This window comes from Cyprinodon variegatus, unplaced genomic scaffold (assembly GCF_000732505.1).
Source record: "Cyprinodon variegatus isolate N-32 unplaced genomic scaffold, C_variegatus-1.0 Scaffold91, whole genome shotgun sequence".
In the NCBI taxonomy this organism is placed as follows: Eukaryota; Metazoa; Chordata; class Actinopteri; order Cyprinodontiformes; family Cyprinodontidae; genus Cyprinodon; species Cyprinodon variegatus.
In genome coordinates, this window is record NW_015150544.1 from 1,031,734 (window position 1) to 1,054,947 (window position 23,214).

The 23,214-nt window shown below is 39.9% G+C and overlaps 1 protein-coding gene across 5 annotated transcripts; it reads left to right on the forward strand.

Moving 5' to 3' along the window:
* Positions 1-915: 915 nt before the first annotated feature.
* LOC107084091 (tripartite motif-containing protein 46-like) lies at positions 916-23,091 on the forward strand. 5 transcript variants are annotated; one of them, XM_015373768.1, is made up of 13 exons: positions 916-1,031; positions 1,142-1,304; positions 4,702-4,963; positions 5,053-5,242; positions 5,747-5,945; positions 7,410-7,556; positions 9,083-9,178; positions 9,835-10,088; positions 11,107-11,228; positions 11,359-11,697; positions 18,376-18,605; positions 19,845-19,912; positions 21,177-23,090. In XM_015373768.1, exons 2-13 carry the CDS (start codon positions 1,212-1,214, stop codon positions 21,622-21,624), a joined length of 2,448 nt encoding a protein of 815 aa, XP_015229254.1. In that variant the 5' UTR covers positions 916-1,031; positions 1,142-1,211; the 3' UTR covers positions 21,625-23,090. The 5 variants fall into 5 exon arrangements, with proteins under 5 accessions (XP_015229254.1, XP_015229258.1, XP_015229257.1 ...); XM_015373770.1 differs by lacking the exons at positions 916-1,031; positions 1,142-1,304 and adding an exon at positions 1,925-1,963 and having other exon boundaries at positions 21,177-23,091; XM_015373769.1 differs by lacking the exons at positions 916-1,031; positions 1,142-1,304 and adding an exon at positions 2,025-2,163 and having other exon boundaries at positions 21,177-23,091.
* Positions 23,092-23,214: the final 123 nt, after the last annotated feature.

The window sequence follows — 23,214 nt, forward strand, 5'->3', positions numbered from 1 at the left end:
ACACAATCAAATCAGTAATTTTATCCAGTTTAGAGTGACAGTCATTAGTTTAAATGAACAGCTACATGTTACACTTTTTTCAGTGTATGTAGTTTGGGATCCTTCTGCATGGAGCTTGCATGTTCTCCCAGAGAATGCGTGGGTTCTCTCCAGGTACTCCGGCTACCTCCCACAGTCCAAAAACATGACTGTTAGGTTAGCTGCTTTCTCTAAATTCTCCTTAGGTGTGGGTGTGTGAATGGTTGTTTGTCCTGTTTGTCTCCGTGTTGCCCTGAGATGGACTGGCAACCTGTCCATGGTGTACCCTGTCTCTCGCCCGTAGACAGCTGGAGATAGGCACCAGCACCCCTCATGACCCCACTTGGGATTAAGCTTGTCAGATAATGAATGGATGGATGTGGTTTGGGATGGCACTTAATGTGGTGGACCCTTTGCGTGAACGGAGGGTGAGTGCTAGGGTTAGTATAGGGACCCAGTTTGGGATTGGGCCTATGACAATTCGTTTTGTACTCTGGAAAATGAGTAAATGTTCAATAAGACTTCTGCACCTGCTGACAGCTATGTTAGTGAACTGTTTAAGAGCACTGTACTTTAATTTTTCTGGGACAGTTTTTTGTTTTTTAGAGTAATTTTTCAAATAAAAGTTCAAAATCAATATTTTATTTTACTAAATTATCATTTAGTAAATGTTTATTTCTTATCACTTTCTTCAGTTTTGTAGGATTTTAATTACCAGTGTGAATTTACAATTTTCTATTCAAGCATAGCTGAAATTATTAACAATACTTCACTAATCAGTAAACAAACACATATCAATCTGAATAGACACAACATACGTAATGGCCCAATATGCCCCCCACCCCCCTATTTGCCACATCACTTATAGCATCCGGTGCGGGAGGGGTTGGGATGAGGGGCGGGATGTCTGGGTGAGGAATAAAGCTACAGGCATCTGCTGCTTCTCCTAGGCGATATATTACATATAGGCAGTAATTTCCTTTTTTTTCGTCTAAACGCATCATGATATGATGGTTTGTCATATGCTTATTTTTTATTGTATATCTGCTTTGAGTGTCTTAAGGAAAAACAACTACAATATTTTATTTTAGGAAGGTTGATGAGCTTCTTTTTTTTTCTGAAGGGATATTCCAATATATTGATGTAAATAAGATGCACTATAAGATCAGCGGTCTGGTTCGACTGATATCCAGATGATGAAAGCGGGAGGCAGTTATTTTCTTCATGTGGCAGAGATGGATGTGAAAACAGCCCCATCAGCGATGGAAGCCTTAGCTCGGATCAGCGTGAGTGTCTTTAAGGTTATTTGGATGTGTCTTTGGATTAAACACATATGCTTTCTGTTGATTGCATGTGAAAAAAACAGAAAAAAGAAAAAAAAACATCCATCGCGTAATTTTCAATCCTATTGAAATATATTTTTTGTTAAAAAGCGCAATGCTATGGAGAATCGCCACGTTTTAATTAATTAATTAATTAATTGCTGTTATTTTCACCTGAGGTGAAGATACCTGGGGGAGCGTGATTGTTCTTGTCAGAAATTTTTTTCAAACATAAAATGGTGACTAAAACCACACATTTTATTACGGTGGCTCCGTTTGTTTCCATGGAGACGGGATGCAGCCAGGATTCCGGTTTGATGCTGAGGATAGAGGCAACAACGGGCATGGAGGCTTTTTCCTTCAGAACGCTCAGTTTCAAGAGCGATGGTCGGAGCGCAATAAGATAAAACAAATAAACAAACAAAAAAAAAAAGAGTAGATATAGAACACATAGATCTGCATTGATGTGCTTGCATTGGGGCTTTTTCACACCTCCTCCGTGGCGATGTAACGCCTTAAACCCCTCCCCTGCTTTCCAAGAGAGCTGCCTCTCTTCATGCGGGTGGAGGAACTGACTATGCACGTATAGTCCTGCCGTCATGGCGCCCAGATTCCAGGTGAAGGTAAGGATGCGCTGCTTTAACGCCCTGACCACCACCAGCAGCAGCAGCAACACGCACTGGCCGTTTTAGGAAGGATGCACAGGGGTTCCAGTTTGCAGTGGGATCTGTAGCCTGGATGAAAACATGGCAGTGGCCTGAAATGTGAATCCGGGAGTATGTGGCAGACAGGCCGGAGCTGGCATTGGAGAATGGCAAGAAAGGTGGACTGAAGGATAAAGTGATTTATTCCGATTCCTTTATTGATTCCAGCTTTGCGCTTTTTGTGTGTGCGCTTGCTTAGCTTTCTTTCCCTTTGCAGGTGCAAAGGCTGGTTATTATCAACCAATGTGCTGGCATGATCTATTCTTTTATTTCTAGAAAGATGCCGGTGCTATCACTCGGATGCACCACTAGTTTTTTTTGTTACCCTGCTATATTAAACATGATTTCCTTTCACCACATCTGGTTGCTGAGATAAGCTGTCCTGTTTTCCTCCATCATATCACAGCAGTGACAACCTTCTCTAATTCTCCTACGCAGCAGATTCAGACATTCCTGTCTTCAGCTTGAGGTTAATTCATAATGAGTGAGGTGGCAGCAGCAAGAGCTGCAACAGTTTTGCTTTTGGGTTGAGGTTGTGTGTCAAGGGCATCCAATGAACAGATAAGAGAGAGAGAGAGAGAGAGAGAGAGAGAGAGAGGAAACCAAAAGCTACAATGTCCTGCAAAATGCAAACTGAAAATGCAGTAAAGGCTGCAAGTAAGAAATCATCAGGAGAGCTGTCTTTAGCTAGAACCACACTGGTGACAGTTTAAATCATACATTTTCAGAGAAGTAAATGTGTGTCAAATGGAAAATGGAGGTTCTTTCTCAGATCATCAGTTTTCTGTGCTAGATAATGACGTTAAAGATAGAGAGCCAGCAGGCCAAATGGATGTGAGGATGAAGGTTGGGATGAGGGATACTAGAGGTGCACTGATCCAGTTTTTTTCTGATCCAGCCCGATACCGATAACTGGGCTGAACGTATTGGCAGTTCTCTGATACATCCAAAACAACTGTTAAATGATTCAACCATACATGTGACACCATCCTGGAGAGAAATATGAGCTGTGCTGCTGCCATCAACACCTTTGTTTATAGATGCTGGAGATCGGCCTGTTTTCCAGAATAGTTCTTTTTCTCTGAACGTGACTGGCTGGATGTGCTCTCTTTATCCTCGGACATGGGAGCTGGCTCGGAGCTCGTCTGCCTGGCTGTGTGTTTCCTGGCCCGGGCCGCCTTTTACAGCTGCTTTTTTTGTATCTCTGCTTCTGTCTCCTTGAACCCCAATCGACCTCGGTAGATGTCCGCTCACACTGAGCCTGTTTCTGCTGGAGGTTCCTTCCTGTTAAAAGGGAGTTTTTCCTCTCCACTGTCGCTACAAGCATGCTTAGTGTGAGGGATTACATTTGAGTCAATGAGTGGATGCAATCAACTGGTTTTCCTTAGATAGGAAACTTTGAATCAATTTGACTGTATGATCTGGTGAACTGTAAAGTGCCTCGAGATGATATGTGTTGTGAATTGGCGCTATATAAATAAACTGAATTGAATTGAATTGAATCTGGCAGTGTGAGTGAATGTTTTGGCTTTGACATTGCTTAGAGTAGATATGGAACAGACAGATCTGCATTGATGTGCTTGCATGGGGTAGTTTGCTTTGACAAAGCAAACAAATTAAAACTGATATAAATGTACTTTTTATTATTTCTTGAGGAAGCAGCAAAAAGAAAGATAACAGTTCCTTGCAAAGTGCACTGGATTCGATCTCCGATATCTGATATGAAATCACCGCTATCCCATCCGGCTAATTAGTAAATATCAGAGCCGATATGGGATTCAGGTGTCGGATCGGTGCATCAACAAGGGATAATGAGGTAAAGGGTGAAAAAAATGTGGGCAATGAAGAGAGATTGTGGGATGACATCCTGTAGGAATGAAAAAGGAGATAAAATGAGTGAAACATGAGATGAGGGAGGTAGTTGGTAGGGTGAAGGAAGTTACAGGGAGATGGTGGTAGTTTAGGAATAAATGTTGAATAAAAAAGATGGTGGAGGTATGGGTTAGAAATTAAGGATCAGTAGTCATATGGAAAGTAATGGGTGACAGATCAGGAACATGATAAATGGAATATGGAAGGGTGAGGGAGGGAATAATACTGAATGAAGAAGGTAGGTGTGAGAGATAAGAAAGGAGGAGGGAAAATGATTTAAGGATGAGGAAAGAAGGGTCAAGGGATAAAAGACGAAGGGTCAGGTCATGATGAAAGTTGGGGGATGAAATAACTTAATTTATAGCTCTGGACAGCCACAGTATGAGTAGACCGTTGGGTGATTATAAGTTGTAAATAAAAAACCACATTTGCATGTGTGGCAAAAAAATGATAAGGCTCAATAATTGTTAAATAAAGCATATTTTGAATTTTGGCCAAAGATGCAGGCTACTGTTATGTAAGGAATGCGGAGGCTGAATATTTAATGTTTGGTCTTTATCTATAATTAACAAGTTTGGTGGCCTATGTCACCTCTCTGGAACATCTTTACTTAGCGGCCATTTTTATTCCCAGACCTCAGTAATTGACTATAGAGGTGAACATGTTTTGAGTTTAAAGCATGTTCCCATTATTTATTTTCTCTTCCCATTGTTCATTTTTGGCCTTTCTAAGCATCTTGTTAAAATTCTGAGATAATAATAATAATTTCTCCTCTCTCCCTGCAGTCTAACATGAAGAGTCTGGAGCATGAGTTGCATTGTCCTGTGTGTAAGGAGATTGTCAAGCAGCCGGTGGTTCTGCCGTGCCAGCACAGCGTCTGCCTGTTGTGTGCCTCCGAGGTCTTGGTGGCTAACGGCTACCCTCCTCCTGAGCTTCCCCCAGAGCCCAACTCTCCTGCCTCCACACCTAACACACGCTCTCCTCGTCAAGCACGCAGGCCCACTCCCAAACACGAACAGCGGCCCTTCGACCGAGTCCTACGATCAGGTAGGACATTTGACCCATCATCCGTTGAAATAATCTTCTTGTTTATATATGTTTGCTTAAATTTAACTGGTTGTTTGTCTCGACTTGAGGTCCCCATCCGCCTTCACCATCCATGCCTCGTTCTCCTGGACATGGAACATATCCAGGGCGCCGCCGCAAGGAGGGTCCTCCTCTTGTGATGATGTTTCCCTGCGTCCCCTGTGGCCGAGATGTTGAGCTGGGAGAGAAGGGCCTGACTGACTGTCTCCGCAATCTCACATTGGAGCGCATAGTGGAGAGGTAGATGTCACATAATAATCATGACATGTTGCTAATTTTATTTCCTATTCTGCACCACTCAATACTTACTTCACTTACAATGAGCACACTGCTTTTGTATTATAACTTAGCTCCCATTTTTTGCAGTTTTTGCCACAAAAAGAATATATTCCACTATTTAATGACATCATATGCCTTATTTGGCTCTTGAGGGCGAGATATATCAATTTGACACATATGCCTTACATAGGATAACTATCAAGAGTACAATAAGACAACTTGGTGCTAAAATACAGAGATGTGGGTTCATGCCCAGATCTCATTATTTAGCTGCAGCTGAATTGTTACAAAATCCTGCACAGTGTGCACTGCAACGTGCTGTACTGTGGCTACACTTAATGATTGAGTCTTTCTACAGAAGCTTACTCCTCACTTTTAACATATGTTGGGTTCAGTTGCACTTTAAAGAGAGGCTAACAAGATTGTCGGATTTTTTTTATTGCTTTCTTTGCACTCCCCCATCAGGTACAGACACACCGTGAGCCTGGGCAGTGTTGCTGTGATGTGCCAGTTCTGTAAGCCTCCTCAAACTCTGGAGGCCACCAAGGGCTGTGCTGATTGCCGGTCAAATTTTTGCAATGAGTGTTTTAAGCTCTATCATCCTTGGGGAACACCGCGAGCGCAGCATGAGCACATCCAGCCGACACTTAATTTCAGACCAAAGGTAAAAAAAAACCTTATTGCTTATGTTCCTTTGCATACAATGTGCTGCAAATACACATTTCTAGTGTTTTGCAGCCTCTTATCTTGCTTTCTATCAGAATTTGTTTATTTATTTAGCTCCAGTTATATCCTCATCATCCTGGACCTGCTTGACTTAGCACAATATTGCCACCATCTTGTTTCGCTGTCGGATGATAAGTATTAGGGAGATGTCCAGTCTTAGTTTTACATTCCAAATGAGATGTAGGGTCTCTATGGTAACTCTTGTGATCCTTTGCAATGTTTTGGTGTGCTTGCAGTTATCTTTTATTTCAGTTTCTTAGGTACGGTATGGTAAATGAAGTTGTTAGAAGTAAAAACCTAAAACCTTTTTTTAACTCAGTTTGTTTCTGTATTTTTTTGGGGATTTGCAAAACAACCAGATTATAGAACAAGCAGGTATTACACATAGATTAACTCTTCCAGTTAGCATCCAGATATTAGCATGTCTGGAGGCAAATGGGTGCATTGATTTTGTATTTTTTGTATTGTAGGCTATTATAGTAAACAGAAAATAAGAAAAGCACAGAATACCTTTTAGAATTTGAGTAAAAAAAAAAAAAGATAATTACGCATATGTTTGTTTTGCTGCATCACATAAAATGTCCATTAAAGCAATAAAGTATGTGAGGTTTTATGAACAAGTTCAAGTGGAACAGATTGTTGTCCAAGGGTACACATGTTATATTTAATTTGTATAATATACCATAAAGCTTGTTTGTATTAAAGCTATTGACGGCTTTTTTTAACAACATACCACTAGAATGTCAAGACCATTAAGGTCTCTGTACTCCTTGGTCTTGGTTGGTGTGATCTTGAGTACAGCGCTAGTACCTTCACTCTCCAAATGCATTCTGCTGTCTGAACCATTTATGAGCTAAACATAGATTTATATTCTTTTCATATTTTTTTTTTTGTACCTATATTCTTTTGTTTGCATTTTTGTTTTTCTATTTAAAAATTATCCAAAGTTGTCCTCTGTGTTAGAGAAATATGACGATAATTTAACAATCGCAAAAAAAGTTACACCTCTTCTAACTGTTGAGTACCATTACATGGACTGTGTTCTATAACAAAGTAAAAACCTTTGACATTCTGAGTTTTACTCCGGTTGCTCCAAAACTATCGCGCAAAACTAGTTGTGCATTTCAACTATTTTAATTATAGATTTTTCTCTGTCTTTCAAAATTACAAAAAATGTGTAACTTGTAACTGTTACTGTTTGTAAATAAGAAAGTTAAAAAAATGTAAATCTCAGATATTTTATTTAATTTCTCTCTATGACTTAAAAATCATTGTATTCAAAGTATTCTATTCTATTCTATTCTATTCTATTCTATTCTATTCTATTCTGTTCTGTTCTAGCGATAATAATACAGTGGTATAAAGTCTTACCCCAGATTTATTTTTCATTTTTTCCCCTCAGGTTCTGACCTGCACGGAGCACGACCAGGAGAAGCTGCAGTTTTATTGCAGGTCCTGCCAGCGGCTGCTCTGTCCACTCTGCAAACTGCGACGCATCCACACTGGACACAAAATCCTCCCGGTGGCACAGGCTTATCAAGCCCTCAAGGTGTTTTACAACTAAACATTTTGTGAAAGCTTTGACTGAAGCTCGCTTTCTTTCTTTTGAGCTTAACTAAGACGAGAGGACCTTTTCTTGCAAACTGTATCTAAAAAAAGTTATTTTTTTCTTAATCACTTTAGAAATATATTATTCAAGCTTGTACCTTCATTAATATCTTTAGTATGATTATGATGAAGTAAAAAGTACTATTTAAAAAGTATTTCATGTAAGTTATTTATACTGAAAATTATACTGCAGCACTGGGCTGAATTTGGATGTTAGTTTCTCTTACATTAGATTAATAAAATTATAGATATTTTTTCCAGCTCTATAAGTATGTTAAAAATTGCCATTCAGTGGATCCTCTCTCAATCAATAAATGTTGAGTCTTTTCTTTCTATTGTATTTTCTCAATTTTTTGTCCTTCTTATTTTCTCCCTTTCCTTTCTCCTTTCTTGTGTGCGTTTTTCCTTCCTGTCCTCCCTCGGTCAGGCTTTTATCCCTGCCTTATGGCATCCATTCTTACCTCGACCCATTTGCGCTTCTGTTTTTGTATCTTTAGTTCTTTTCTTCTTTATTTCCTCTTTTTCTTTAATAATTTTGCCATCTTCTATCCCTCCTTCGTTCTTATCTTTTAACCTCGTCTGCATTTGTTCTTTCTTACTTTCCTCTTACCTTCATTCAGTGGTGGCTGGTGGAGTTGTCTCCAAGGGGGGCTATAACTTCAAATAGACATATACCAAAAACCAACCAAATGTATACTAAAGTATCACACCGATGTGTTTACATGATAGCTAAATAATCATATAAACCTGCGAATCAGCTGCACTTTATAACAGACGACTGTCACGTCAGCTCTGTGGTGGGAGGTTGTGTGCAAATAAAGTTGCTCTTAACTCTGGGTGCCAAAGAGCTGCTCCCCAGGATGGTCCTATCTTTTGCATTGAAAAGGAGCTACTGAGAGTGCACATTTTTTAACAAGAGTCTATGGGCAAAAATATTTGCACCCCAGGGCGAAATCTGTCCTCAATCTGACGATGAACGAAACAGCTTTACTCGTCTTTAAAGATTAAATATTTATCTTGCACATCTAAAACATATATTTATATATTATATATTTTGAAATTTGCTATTTTATAATTCTATTTTTTTTGTTTTTCTATGTCTTTATCAAGGTCGTTGGGTGAGTAGGGTGGCTCCTTTGCACCCTCTGTTGACCCGCCCCTATTGCCTTCATTCCTTCCTTGTAACCTTCCTTTCACCTCTGTTTTTTTGCTGTTATCAAGCAGAAACTCTGCCCACTGGATAAATATTTGCCATAAATTCACTGTAAATGTTTGCATTTTAACCTTTAAAATACCTGAAAAGGGATGACAGGTTATTTGGTCTGAATAAGTTTTCCAAAATCACATAGAATGGTTCCCTTCGTCAGACATAGAAACTTGTTTGTTTTAATTTTTCTCAAAACAACCATGCATTAAACTGTAACCTAATGGTGTTTGTGTTGCTTTATTGCTTCTTTATGTTTACAGGAGAAGATAACTAAAGAGATGAACTACATCCTGTCCAGCCAGGACACAGTTCTGGCTCAGATCACCCAGCTAGAGAGCGCCATCACTCAGACTGAGGTGATTACAACACTAGTAGTGTGGTTCTCTAAACTATAGTTAACTATAGTTTAAAGAAACAGTGTTTTGCTAATTTGACTTTTCCAAGAGTTTCCCTGAAGGAGTAATCCCAAGGGATAAAGTTGAGTCTAAGTATGAATCAGTATGAATACTTTGTTGGAACTCAATCTTACAAACTGAAGGTTTGGAAAATTATAATTTTGTTAAAGGTATTGTGGAGGATTTTCGCAATTTTTTTAAAAGACCCATCCTCTCCACAACTCTGTACCTGCTCCCAAGAGCAAATGCACATTTCGGGGACCATATAGTGGACTTTATAGGACTTTACTTTCTAGTTCAACCAAAGGTCTTAGGATCCCGGCTGCTTAGGAACTGCTGGAGGATCACTAAGTAGCAGTAAACCTACAGTACTCTCAGTCCCTCAGAACTGTCAGCTAATTAATTGTATTGTTGTTCTGGTTATTTATGAATATTAAAATAAATTGGTTATATATGTTTTAAGATAAACTTTGTATTGGCTATATTGCATTAAGTCTTTTTTATAAAGTTAACTACTCTACTTTTTTTAATAAAGTACATTTTCAATATAAAAAAGGGGCTGTTGATAAACCTATATTTGAGAGACATTTTAGATCCTCTATGTTTTTCATCACTAGGTGAACAGCGTATCAGCCAGAGAGCAGCTTGCCCAGAGCATCAGGGATCTGACGGCTGCCCTAGCTGAGCGCCACGCCTCGCTCACCCAGGCTCTGGAGGCGGCGCGGCAGAAACGAGGAGAGGCGCTGTCTGCTCAGGTGGCGGAGAGACGCGGCTTGATGGAACACGCAGGGCTCATGGCTTTCACTCAGGAGCTGCTGAAAGAAACTGACCAGCCCTGTTTTGTGCAGGCTGCTCGTCAAACTCATAACAGGTTTTCTCTTTTGTTGACCTTTGGTGTTACACTCAGATCCAACCCTTCATGTATACTGGAAAAAACATTAGAAACCCTTTACGAGAAGCATTTCCTACCTACAGTACCAGAGCAAAAGGCCATTTATAAATTATTTAGCTTACATAACTCTAGAATCAAAAAGCAGATTACTTTAAATATCAGCTCTCCAGCCAAACTTTTTATGAATGAATCCCAAGAGCACCAGACTGAGATTAGACCGCTATGTCACAAAATGACAAAAACCCAATAGACGTATCTCCGATTCAACTTTGAATTTTGAATAACTGCACATGTGCAAGACCATCCTTCCTGCTCTTCTGCTCCTTTGGGGGAACAACTTTTAAATGTATATGCGTGCCCTGTTGACTTCTTTCAAATGTCACTCTACGGACTGTCTGCATTAATCGAATTTTAAACGCATACAGAGAGAGCAGTGAAGGTACACTGAATGAATGAAACTGGATACGAAATACTGGAGTGTTTACGCTCAGCAAAGGAAAACTAGCAAGCACATGCCTCGAATTATCATTGGGTCAACCAATCTTTGCAGTAATGATTGATAAAAACACTGTTGCCCTTTAATTATATGATTGCTTAATATGATTGCTCTTTATAAAAAAGTCTCAAGATGTTTTCTGCTAAGAAAACCAATTTAAAAATGTATTTCCACATCTAAACAATCCTTAATGTTTATCTCCTCTCCGTTTAAGTCATACTTTCTTATAAATATAACCCAGAAGACCAAATTCAGCATGGATAAATAAGTTTGCACCAACTTGACACTAATGTCTTTCTTAGAACTAATGAGCTGTTTTTTTTTTGGCTCGGTTTAACAGATTTGTTAGGAGATATAAAAATCCATAATGGCTGCGGTCTTGTCTTGTATTAAATAACTTCAACATTATTTGTATCCCTTTAATCCCTCTTGCTGAAAGAATTGTATAAACTCTGCTCCTCCGCTAACTCTGTGTTTATTTTTAATTTTGAACTGAAACAGGTTGAGCAAAGCAATTGAGAATCTTCAGCATTTCACTTTGGCCGCTGATCCATCCTTCAGACACTTCCAGCTGGATGTTTCCAAAGAACTCAAACTCCTGACAGAGCTGAACTTCATCCAGGGTGAGAAAAAAGACGTGAAAGAAAAGGGTGAAAACACATGGACAGAAAATAAAACAGAAAAAAGATAAAGAGATTAATTAAACTGAGTAAAAATGAACAGTAGTGAACAGTGAACATGCTCTCGTTGCAGCTCCTCTGGCTCCTGTGATCGACACCCAGCGCTCTCTGGCGTACGACCAGCTCTTCCTGTGCTGGCGTCTGCCTCAAGAGTCTGTGCCCGCCTGGCACTATTCTGTAGAGTATCGCCGCCGAGGCGTGGTGCCTGGAGGTGCTTCCAGGGGTGGGATAAGAGGGGGGCTCTCTGCCGCCAGATGGGGCTGGCAGCGGCTGGATGAGGTGAACGGAACCAGCGCCGTGATCGACAGGTTGGAGATGGACAGCGTGTACGTGCTCCGCGTGAGAGGCTGCAACAAGGCGGGTTATGGAGAGTACAGTGAGGAGGTGTACCTGCACACCCCACCTGCACCAGGTGAGAAAACACTTATCTTGCCTTGAAGCAACACTAATACAAAACCAGTTTATTTACAAACGATTTGTTCTTTAACGGTCACCACATATGAATGGATCTATGGTATGAGCTACAACATTCCAAAATTCACAAGCCTTGTAATAAACTGCTCCTGACCTAAGATAATCGGATGCATATATAGAAGCACCAGACTCTTACTCAGGTGTTTTAATTATCCTCGGCAGATACAGATAAACTTTTAAAACAAAGATTCTTTCCACCTGGCATTCATTTCTTTATAAAATCGTTCTTTTTTTTTCCCAGTTGTCATTCTCTGGGAACTTAATCTTGGGCCTTTACAAGCTATTGTGAGATCTCTGGCGTTTTTCTGGTGTGAATGAGCTCTCATTCAAGATGACTTACATGTATTTAAGGAGGCAAAGGATAATTTCTCTATCTACCTGACGATCAGTCCTTTTTTTGCTTTGTTTTTGCTCCTTCTTATTTTTACCACATTAAAGTCACAAAAATGTGTCTTATTGTGAATGACTTTAATGTGGACTCTATTATGGTTCCAGACAACGAGTTCTCTGATGTTCATGGAAAAGGTCTTACCTGCGTGCACAATTTCTAAGTCTTCTTCACCGGCCTGCCTGGTCTCTAGCACAACGTCTCTTGCAAGTACCAACACTCTTGGATCTTACTCCTGGACCTTTGGTGTCCATGCTGCAAAGCCTGCTAAATAAAACCCCTACAGATCCATGCTACCTCCCCTTCAGTTCGCCAGTAAGGAAATCAATCAGTCATCAATTGTCATTAACCAACTCCTTCCCAATCACTATGCGTTCTCCCCTCAGACCAATCAGAAAGTTCAACTGAGTTCCTGCAGTCCGCCGCTTCCAGATTTTTGTTTTTACGTTTGTAAATAAATCTTTAAAATTCACTGGTTCTGTACATAATTCTGCATGTGGCTCAAAAAAGTGACAAACAACATCACAAAATCCTCTGGCAAGTCTGGCCCGGCAGAAACTCCCTCGCCCTCTTGCACTGAACATGAATTTTTTTCATCATCACGATCAGTTAATCCACTTTTTTGCTGCACAGCAAAGGGGTTTAGAGCAGTTTACAGACATGTTTCAGGTGCTGCTTTACAGAATCACTTCTGCAGGATACTGAGCTAACTCATCCCTCAACTTCACATTTGTATTTTGCCAACACCCAAAAGAGATCAAGCCCTGCAGTAGGCTGAAGCAAGATTTGGGGTGAGTTTCAATTCCAAATTTGCTTAAATTTTCCAGTTTACCGCTGAATTCAAACAGATATTTGGAAATACTGAGTCAGTTTCAGATATTTTCTGTAAGATGTGGAATTTAAACAGTGTAACCACCCGATATCAGACTCTGCCATTGAGTTTTGAACTCTGGCAGCCTCTTCAGCCTTGAACCTTGAAGCTTTAAAGGGTGTTTTTTTTTAAGCCTTGGATAAAAGACTTAAGGATCAAGTAGTGTTCAGAAAGGAGTCTAAAACTCTAGAGGAACTAATCTCTCCGGCTATTCGCTTTGGCAACAGTTTTCAGGGGAGATTCTGGAAAACAACAAAATCATTTACCTCTTCCCGAATCTCATCTTCCAGATTGTTCACTGGCTTCTGTTTCTTTTAGGCCAGATCTAGAGGAACCGATGTAGATTGGCTGTACCCGGTTTTCACCTGAAGAACAGCAACGTCAGAAGAAAACTGGGCTCTGCCTGTATTGTGGTGAGATTGGTCACTTAATTTCTTCCTTCCCAAAGCAGCAAAAAGGGAAGTTTTAAGAACAGATGCTTTCTCATGACATTACCCTGCTCTCTCCTACTAAATCAGTCCCTCTTTTGCTGTAATCGTTTCTGGTTGTGAACAAAGCCTTATGGATAACAATTTAGCTGAACAATTACTTATCACCTACTTGAACAACTTCATGTCTCGGCTCTAGATGGAAGTTCTTTGCATGAAATCACGCACTGAAGAGAGACAGTAAAACTTTGTGTCAGGCAATCATATTGAGGAAATGATTGTTCCTTTTTACTCCTCACTCCCATCTCCCATTGTTTTAGGGTACTATTGGCACACCCTTCAAAATTCTAACCAGCACTTGAAAGACAATAGAGTTAAGTCATGCAGTAACCACTGTCTGTCTACAGTCTGCCTCTTCTTTATCAAAGCCAAGAAGTGTGAGTTTCATAACACACCAGTCACCTATTTGTGACACACTCTCTGAGCAGGCAGGTGAAGACAAATCCATAGAAGATTCAAGCCATTCTCAATTGGCTTACTCGCTCAACTCGCAAGCAGCTACAATGTTTTTTTTAGGATTTGCCAAACTTCTATCTCAGATTCATTAAAAACTACAGTCCAACAGCTCAACCCCTCACTAGCCCTACATTCTCCAAAATACCTTTCATGCAGTCACCTGAAGCCGAAAGCACTTTTTGGAGCTCAAGAAAAGGTTTGCCAATGCCCTCATCTGTTTCAGCCAGAGAAATGGTTTTCCCTGAAGTTGATGCCTCTGGTTTAAAAGTGGGTGTCGTCTTTTCTTAAAGTCCCTCTGATGATATAAACTTAATCCATGTACTGTCTTTTCCCTTTGAAGGCACATAGGAAAAGAAGGCAAAGCTAGTCACCAGCCTCACAGGGGTCTTCTTCAACCATTGCATATCCCTAAACACGTATGGTCCCATATAGGCTTGGATTTCAGTAAAGGACTACCTCCATCTAAGGGTTTCACCCCCATCCTCACTATAATTGACCGCTTCTCCCAAGCCTGCCACCTCATCCCTCTTCCCCGAATTCCAGCCTCCCTTGAGACATCTCAGCTCTTTACTAAGCATGTTTGTACAGCGGTCAGCAATTTATCTCCAGGGTCTAGAAGGATTTTTGTACTTCTTTAGTGGCGAAGACTTAGCCTGACGTAGTCCTACTCAATTCTAGTCAGAATATGAGTCTGATACTGCTCTATAGAGCTGTGATTATGGGGCGTGTTTTGAACGAACCAGAAAAAAAAATGCCTCTGCACTCAATTGGATAGACCTACAACCAATAAGAGCAACGGAGTGCGTGACGTATGTTAAGCGACGCATACTTGTTGTCAACAAAAATCAAAGCGTGCAGTTGCACGCCTAGAATAAGAAGATGAGCCTTGATCGCGTTTCTCTGTTCCTCTTTTAAAATTAATGAGCTGTCCATATCTTCTAGAACAGACCTAATAGCAGAATCTACTCACCTCAACTCTCCAGCCATTGTTGTTGTCACCCAAGCATGCTTGGGTGACGTGGTTGATTACGTTACTGTTGATCATCTGTCCATCATCGTATAAAGCCCGCCCTGACAATTTGATTGGCCCGCCAGATATTGTGCGAACATACTCGCGCTACTATTGAGCAATGCCAGACCGAACTCCCCGACCTCAAACGTTGTGGGCGGGACTAAGTTCGGAATGGCACCCAGGCTAGCAAAGACTGCTCTCGGTTTAGTTTTTCTTCCCCTCTTCCCCCTGAGTCCTCTCTTTGATACCAACCTCCCCTGTTTCCATTTGATGAGCAGGAAATTGCAGTTAACTATGTCAAACACTACATCAGACGGGTCTGGAACCGGAAGGTTTCTGCCTTAATACGGTCAGTGGAAAAAAATCGGCATCTGGCCGATTAGAGAAGGATTCCAGCTCCCCAGTACTAACCTGGACAAAAGGTTTGCCAATCAACATGGGACATTAACCTAAAGGCTTGTAATCGCAAACTCTGTTACAGATTCAAAGCTCCATTAAAAATCCAGGCAGTGCTCAATGGGTCTGTGGTTTGCCTCAAACTGCCAGATCATTTTTTTGTGCTATTTTTTCACATCTCTCTGATCAGACCTGTCATGTCTAGTCCTCTTTGCACTCCTTTCAGCCCCCCTCCACCCACCCACAACATAAGCAGACACCCAGGCTTCACTGTGTGAAGGATTTTGGATGCTTTTTTCCAAGAAAGGGGTTTTCAGGATCTGGTGAATACGGAGAGTTGTGGATCTTAGGAACAGTCTTTGAACATTGTTTTTTTTTTTTTTTTGGACTCTGACCGTGTTTGGGACTTCTGGTCATCTCACTCTTCCTCTTCTAGCAGTAGCAGTCCTTGAAAGGGGGGTTAATGTTAGGGTTTCTGGGGTTTTGCTGTTTGTTGGAGCTTCCTGACACAGACACATCTTTGCTGGTGGCTGGATTGACCTGTGTTGATGCACACCTGAGTCATTTCTCAGTCAAGATGACTAGAGTGTATATAAATAGACGAAGGATCATCTCTATTCACCTGATGATTAACACTGATGGTATTTCAGCCAAAGACCCAAACCAGGAATATCTTTCTCATTAAAAAATTTCTTATATTTAAATCTTTAGTGTGAACTCTGTTATTATTCCAGACAACCAGTGAACCTAAGTCTGTCTCCAGTCGGCATGGAAAAGGTCTTACATGTGTGCACCAGTTCTCAGTCTTCATTACCTGCCTTCACGTTCTGCAGCACAATGTCTCTTGGAAGTACCAACGCTCTTACATCTCACTAACATTCCCCTGGACTTCTGGGATACAGTCTACAAAACCCAATGAATCAAACCCCTACAGAACCATGCTACCTCAATCAGTCATCAGTTTTCATCAACCAACTCCTTCCTGAGTCTTCTTTTTCCCCTCAAACTACCCAGAAACTTGAACTGGTTTCTTGCAGTTCTCAGCATCCAGATTCTTGTGGCTTTTGTAAATAAAATGTTGAAACTCACTAGTTCTGTCTGTAATTATGCATGTGGGTCGAAAAAAACTACAAACCAACATGACAGCTATCAGATATAAACAACTAAGTTAATCATAACAACATAGTCCTCTGTGTTTAATAATTCACTATATTAAAAGATTTCATTATTTGAAAAACACGAATAAACTGTTATTTATTAAGCCGCACCCTTTTATTTGGCCACTTAGGTCCTTTGAAGGTTGTTTGGTTTTATTCCCTGATGACGGAAGGATGGATTGGTTTTAATTCTCTTCATTAAGAGGGCACTGCCATAAAATCAGACACTTTTCATGTTGTCATCACTCAACAAACGTGAAACACAATAAAATGAAGTCAAGTGAGTAGTACGAAGGGTAGATTCTACTGTGTACACAGGTCACACAGCTTTTGTTCATGTTCCACTCCGTGACACAGCTAGCAAAGGGTGTGTCCAAGTATTTACAGAGCACTACAACTGGTATTTATTCTCTTTTAGCCATTTGTTACATGACTTAGTGGCATGTTATGGGTCATAGTTCATTTGGAAGACACCTTTGGGTCCCAGCTTTAATTTCCTGCCTTACATGGTAAAGTGTCTTCTACCTTTTTTAAAGTCCATTTTTAGTTTTTAAAAACCATGGGACACTTGTCAGAGATTAGGTCTTTGTCCCCATCTCTATTAGCAAACTAGAATCTGTTTTTTAAAGTTGCTTCTTCGATTAATTGCTTTTTCCCCAGTGGATGGTTTTAAAGCAATCTCAGTATGTCAGTGGTTTTACTGTGGATATTGATACCTCATTACCGCAGTAGATATGCACCTTTAACACAAAAAGGGTTTCATATGTGAAACACAGAATCATTTGCCCTAAGTAGAACGTTCAGCCAGAAAGACAGCTGGACATTCTCTCATAATAATGGAAACAGATAAATATTGCACATTTTGACAACTGGAAATTGTTCTAAAGAATTTGGTTTGTTTGTTTGAGATTTTGATTCCAGAACTCTTGGACTATATAATTAGATTTTTCCATTGGGACACCGCTAGTTTAGGGTACCTTAAAAGCAATCCACATATACATCATCACCCGAGCTTTTAGAAATAAAGGTCATCTTAGTTTCTTTAATTTACTGAAAGTGAATTTCTTTTAGTTTAAAATAAAAAATATATATTTCTGGCATGTAAGCAAATAAAAATAAGTTTTATAACCCCCAATGATTTGAATCTGGAAAAGTTTATAATAATTTATTTAATGATCGTGTCACTACCGACACATCCTTACTGTCTCGCTCCTTATTTCCTGACTTATTTCCATTTCACAGCTTTGTTCTTGTCATCTTGAGCTGTGCTACATCCACGCTGCCAGCCTACATGCCTTCCACAGAACGTAAGAAGTTCACTCATTCCTGTTCCTCCTCTCTGCAACCCTTTGCCTTCCTCTGTTACATGACCATCCCATTTTAACTCGCATACCAAGAATTGTCTGAGCGCATAGTTTTGTACTTTGTTAAGACCTTGGGCTTAACAAAATGAGTTGGATTCAGCTTTGTAAGGGTCGATTTGTGTTTCTAGTGAATTCCCTCTGCCCCCTGTTGGCTGTTTTCCCTTCCTGCCATCCGCCCAACAACCAGGCTTGGTTCTTTCTGAGCTGTGTGGTGGTAACTGCTGTTTATTTGACTCCCTGAGTCATCAGTGTAAAGATCAATGTGTTTTTCTCTTGCAGCTCCTATGGGAGGAGGTGCATGTTTGCTCTCTTCTTTTTTTCTCCTATCTGGCAAAAAATATGCACAACTTTCCTTCTGTTATCCCCCAAACTTCTCCTGTCACTTTTTAATGCTAAATCTGGTGTTTCTTTCTGTCTTCTCTCATGCATCTCGGCCTGATCTCTCCATGTCCTCCTCTCCTCATTACTTCATCCTCTCTGTCAGTGCTAAACTTCTACCTTGACTCCCGTTGGGGTCTCCATGCTGACCGGTTGGTGGTAAGCAAAGAGCAACGTGGGGCTCGGAGCGTCCCTGGCCTCTCCTTGCTGCAGGCTGCCGACCACGCCCTCACTTCCTGCCACCTCACGTCAGACCTCCTGGTGGGGGATGTAGCCATCACACAAGGAAGACACTACTGGGCATGCTCAGTCGAGCCTGGGTCTTACCTTGTAAAGGCAAGTTTGCTATAGTTGTACTCCTTGTTGCACCAAATAAAGTTAGCAAACTTGTTGAGGAACTATTAATCTCTTTTACTCATATAGCCTGTAAATAAAAACAGTAACAATCAAAAGGCAAGAAGATTTACTTTAACTGCAGCACTGATATTTGGTTTATTTTCTCTTGCAGTGATCAGAGTCCTGTACATTAAACTGCACAAAATATTGTGATAATACTTAGGTATTTTATGTTATGTAAAGTATTTGCTTTCATGCGTTTGAATTTTCATTATAGGATTTGATGACTGATATTTTTGCACAGATGTGGATAAATGTGGATCATATAAATAGATTCAATTTTTCTTTATATTGTATTTCTTATCCCATTGTTTACATTTTATAAACAATCTTTTCAGAAAAAAAACATGAAAACAACCACTGTAAACATTAATGAAGCTGCCCTAAAACATTTTAGCCCCTTTTTCACTGTTAGCACCGGGATTTAAAGCCCTGGGATTTCCTAAGTAATTGGAACCTAGGGTAATTCACACGTCAGCTTTCTCTTTACTCTGAAAGTGCAGAGACAATAAGCCTGAGAGAAACTGCACTACACCTTCAGTCCAGGGGGGCGGTAATGAGAACATACAAGTGGTTGTCAACCTGCAACAGCCCATAGTTGCATGTTTAAAATAACTGCTTAAATCAGATGAATTTTTTTTCCCTTTTATTTTCATGATCAGTAGTTAAATCTCACATCTGCTACATGCAAATGTTTTTTAGTCATAATTTCTTAAAGTTGTTTCTTAAAGCATTTTGGAATGTATCTGCCTCTTCTGAGGCCTTTCTTTTCTTCTCATACACTTCATAGACACTTTTTCTCTTATGACCCTCAGTCATTTTCAAAGAACCGTTGTGAGAAAGGTGAGCTTCAATCACTGTCTGAAACAGTAGCTCACTATATGCGGCTGAAAATGTGCATACGCAGAAAAAGATGGCTAACGAGACAAGCATGTAGAATGGCCTTACCTTAACATATCACAGAATGATTGACAATTACAGTAAGAGGACCACTTAGTTAAATGATCCACCTGGAAAGAAAAGATCGTCATCTATACCTTTAAGTAAACAATGCATTTTTAAAGAGATTTATTGGATCTTAGATTGCTTTTGAAATGAATGTCGTAGGCAGGCTCAACCTCTCATAAGATGTAAGAGGCTGCCTGATTCACACCTGTTCATCTTGTTCTTGGTAAACAGGTAGGAGTTGGATTGGAGTCCAAACTGCAGGAGTGGTTTCACCTCCCACAAGACATGGCCAGTCCCCGGTGAGTAAAACAAACACACCACCCAGACTATCAAACATCTTGGTGGCAGCATTATGGTGTGGTCTTTGTTTCTGGTTTTCATAGGGAAGCAGGTCAGGTGTAAATGGGTAACAATTCAGATTAGATGGAGAGGCTAAAGACACTGTGTGGCTAATCTGAGCTGCTCGGTCATTTTTTGGTATTTCAGAGTATACATCCTGCTGTAGTTTACTACATCGAGACCAGGCAGCTGAAGATAGTGAGGTAAAACCTTCCTTCTCCTCGGTGGGTTTCTGGACCCCAAGGTCAGGCCTGATTTAGATTCAGGGATCATTTGTTTCTGGTTTGGGAAAAACATGTATTTGGTAGGGTTGCTTCGAGGAGGAATGTCTGGGCTTCCCTTTCCTTTGTGACCTGACCCCAGATAGCAGAGGACAAAAGATGGATGAATAGTTCAACACAGATATTGGAAGATTAAAAGGGCATAAACAGGCCAGTGTTGGTATTTCAGATTAGTTGAATAGAGAATGAAAAGGTAATCTATGAACTCTCTTTCAAATCTGTCTTTGTGTTAGTTTTACTATGCTTTAAGTTTTTCAAAGCCAAGCAGACTTGAAAGGCTGCATACCCCTTTTAAGCCACTGGTTGAAGGAGCTTTCACTAGAATCAACTGAAAAAAAAAATCAATAACCAAAAAAACAAAGATTTATTTCATGATATTCTAGTAGTAAGGCGGGGAGTTAGGAGATAAGCACTTTTGGGGTGGTGTAAGTTCCATCTTGCCTTAAAGACATTTTAGAAAAAAGAATTATACCCAGCCAATAAATCAGTTCAGCATGGTGGTGGTGGTGTGATGGTTGGAAACTGCTTTGCTGCATTAGTACCACATAAATTTGATTTAATTAATTGAATCATGATTTCTGGCCTGCAGCAGTAAAACCTTAAATGAAAAAGGTCCAACTGTTGTTTTGTGACCTCGGGACAAAATACACTTGTGTTTTTCAACAGGATCATTATCTAAAGCACACCAAGTTCCCTGCTGTATGACTCATTCAAAACAACAACAACAACAACAAAACAGAAGAATGTTGGAAGGGATCTAGAGAGAGTAATACATTGAGATACCGTGGTATTAACTAAAAGCATCAAAGGGAAATTAAAACGGTTCTTCCAGGAAGACTGGGCTTAAACCACAAAGGTTTAAAGGTGGCTGTAGCAGAACCAGCTTGCATGCTTAGGTGTTTATTACTTTTAATCAGCGTGTTTATGTGTTTTTATTTTACAGCTATGACCCAGACAGCGGCCATGACAGTGGAGCAGAGGATGCACTGGACTCTGCGCCACCCTTCTGCTTCCTCACTATGGGCATGGGTAAGATATACCTGCCCCAGCACAGCTACCACCACAGTAACCACGGGAACAACAATAGAGACCCCCTCACCAACAACAATGTGGCCTCCTCACCCACTGGGCTCACCTACCCACTGCCACCCAGGCTCGGCGTGTGCCTTGACTTTGAGAAGGGGCGGGTCACATTCTACGACGCCCACTCACTGCGGCCCCTCTGGGAGGGTCACGTTGATTGCTCTGGGCCTGTGTGCCCGGCTTTCTGTTTCATCGGCGGAGGCGCCTTGCAGTTGCAGGAGCTGGTGGCCAATCGCAATGCTGATCAGACTCCAGTCAGAAAGGTGACAATTCAACCTCGCGTCTCCAATTTAAACAACAACAACTGATCCCTGATCAGACATGATAACGGTAATCTGGAATGTATTTGGCAAGTATTTACTCAGCTACAGCAAAAAGGTAGACTTCTCAGCGATTTCTTTTGTTTTATATTTTATTTTATCTAATAAAACAAGATGTTTCTATAGCAGAAAATATGCAATGTAATTATGTTTCTTAGATTTTGTTACATGCAGTTTTGCAAGAGTTCTTGCTTAAGCAGTGTCTGGTTAATCCAGGCGCTACTGGATTAAGTTTGTAATTATTTATTCAGAGCTTGCACTTGTAGCCGGGCTATGTAACTTATACATCTGTGAAGCTTATGTAAAAAAAAAAAAAAAAGAAAGAAAATAACTAAACACAGCTTTCTCTATAATGTATAGGCTTTTATCAAATGTCCTTAATGTCTGCCTTTGTGTTATATACAGAACTCTCAACACTTTTTGGCATCCCTGGGAAGGATGCATGAAAAACCTTCAAAAGTACGACTTTATTTTTCAAATACTCGGTGTTTAAACAAACCCGATAATGTTATATTTAAGTTGTACAGCATCCTTTCGTTAACCATTTAGTCAGTGATGGTTTTCGATAACTCATATGGGCAGTTGCTCAGGCCCAAAATTAAATGAGGAATGGGGTTTGTTCTCTAGGTTTTTTTTTTACAGTTTCTTTTCTTTTTTTTTTTTGCATGTGCAGTAAATTAGCAGTTGATTCCCCTGTTTCTGTTGCTGGTTGTGACTCCATTGCATTTTACTCTGCTCCAGACTTTACATAATTACCCACTTTTGATTGATTGCGAATAGATGGCAGTTATAAAGTATTACCCAAGATGCCAGTCAAGGCAGATTTCTGACCATTCCTCTTTGAGCAGTTTCTCTAAATCATCCAGAGCCTTTGGCTATCTACAATACCATCTTCTCTTCTGCTCATCCCACAGACTTTTAATGATTTTGTAAGATTTAGGGCTGGGGAATAATTTCAGTTAATTAAGTAACATGCTTTGGGTCACTATTCTATTGAAAGATCCCAACGATGACTCATTATTAACTTCCTGATAGCGGGCAGCAGATTTATGTTTTAAAATATTCTGCTTTTTCCATAATTCTATACTGCTATGCAGTCTGAGTGCCCCTAGACTGTATGGAAGAGAAACATACCCACAGCATTATAGACATCCTCAATACCTTAGACCATAGACTCACAAAAAATATTTCTCCAAGAGTATAAGATTAATAAAATTTTAAATTCCATGAACTTTTAATTAAAAGATAATTTTAACGCAAATATATTAAATAAACATTACATAATGTACATCATTTGCATATTAAAGCTTATTTATTTGAAATGCATGATCATCTGGTTTATTTGTATTTAGTATTATTAAACTATACTTAGTCAAAATATATGCCAATTGTATTTTTTTTCAAATATATAAAGTTTAATGTCTGAATAACATAAAGGTAAACCTGATTATTATGCAATTCAAAGAATAGACTTTATTTAATTGAATTAGATACATCCATTAGTATTCATTTTGAGTAAGTATATTTTATATATATATATATATATATATATATATATATATATATATATATATATAT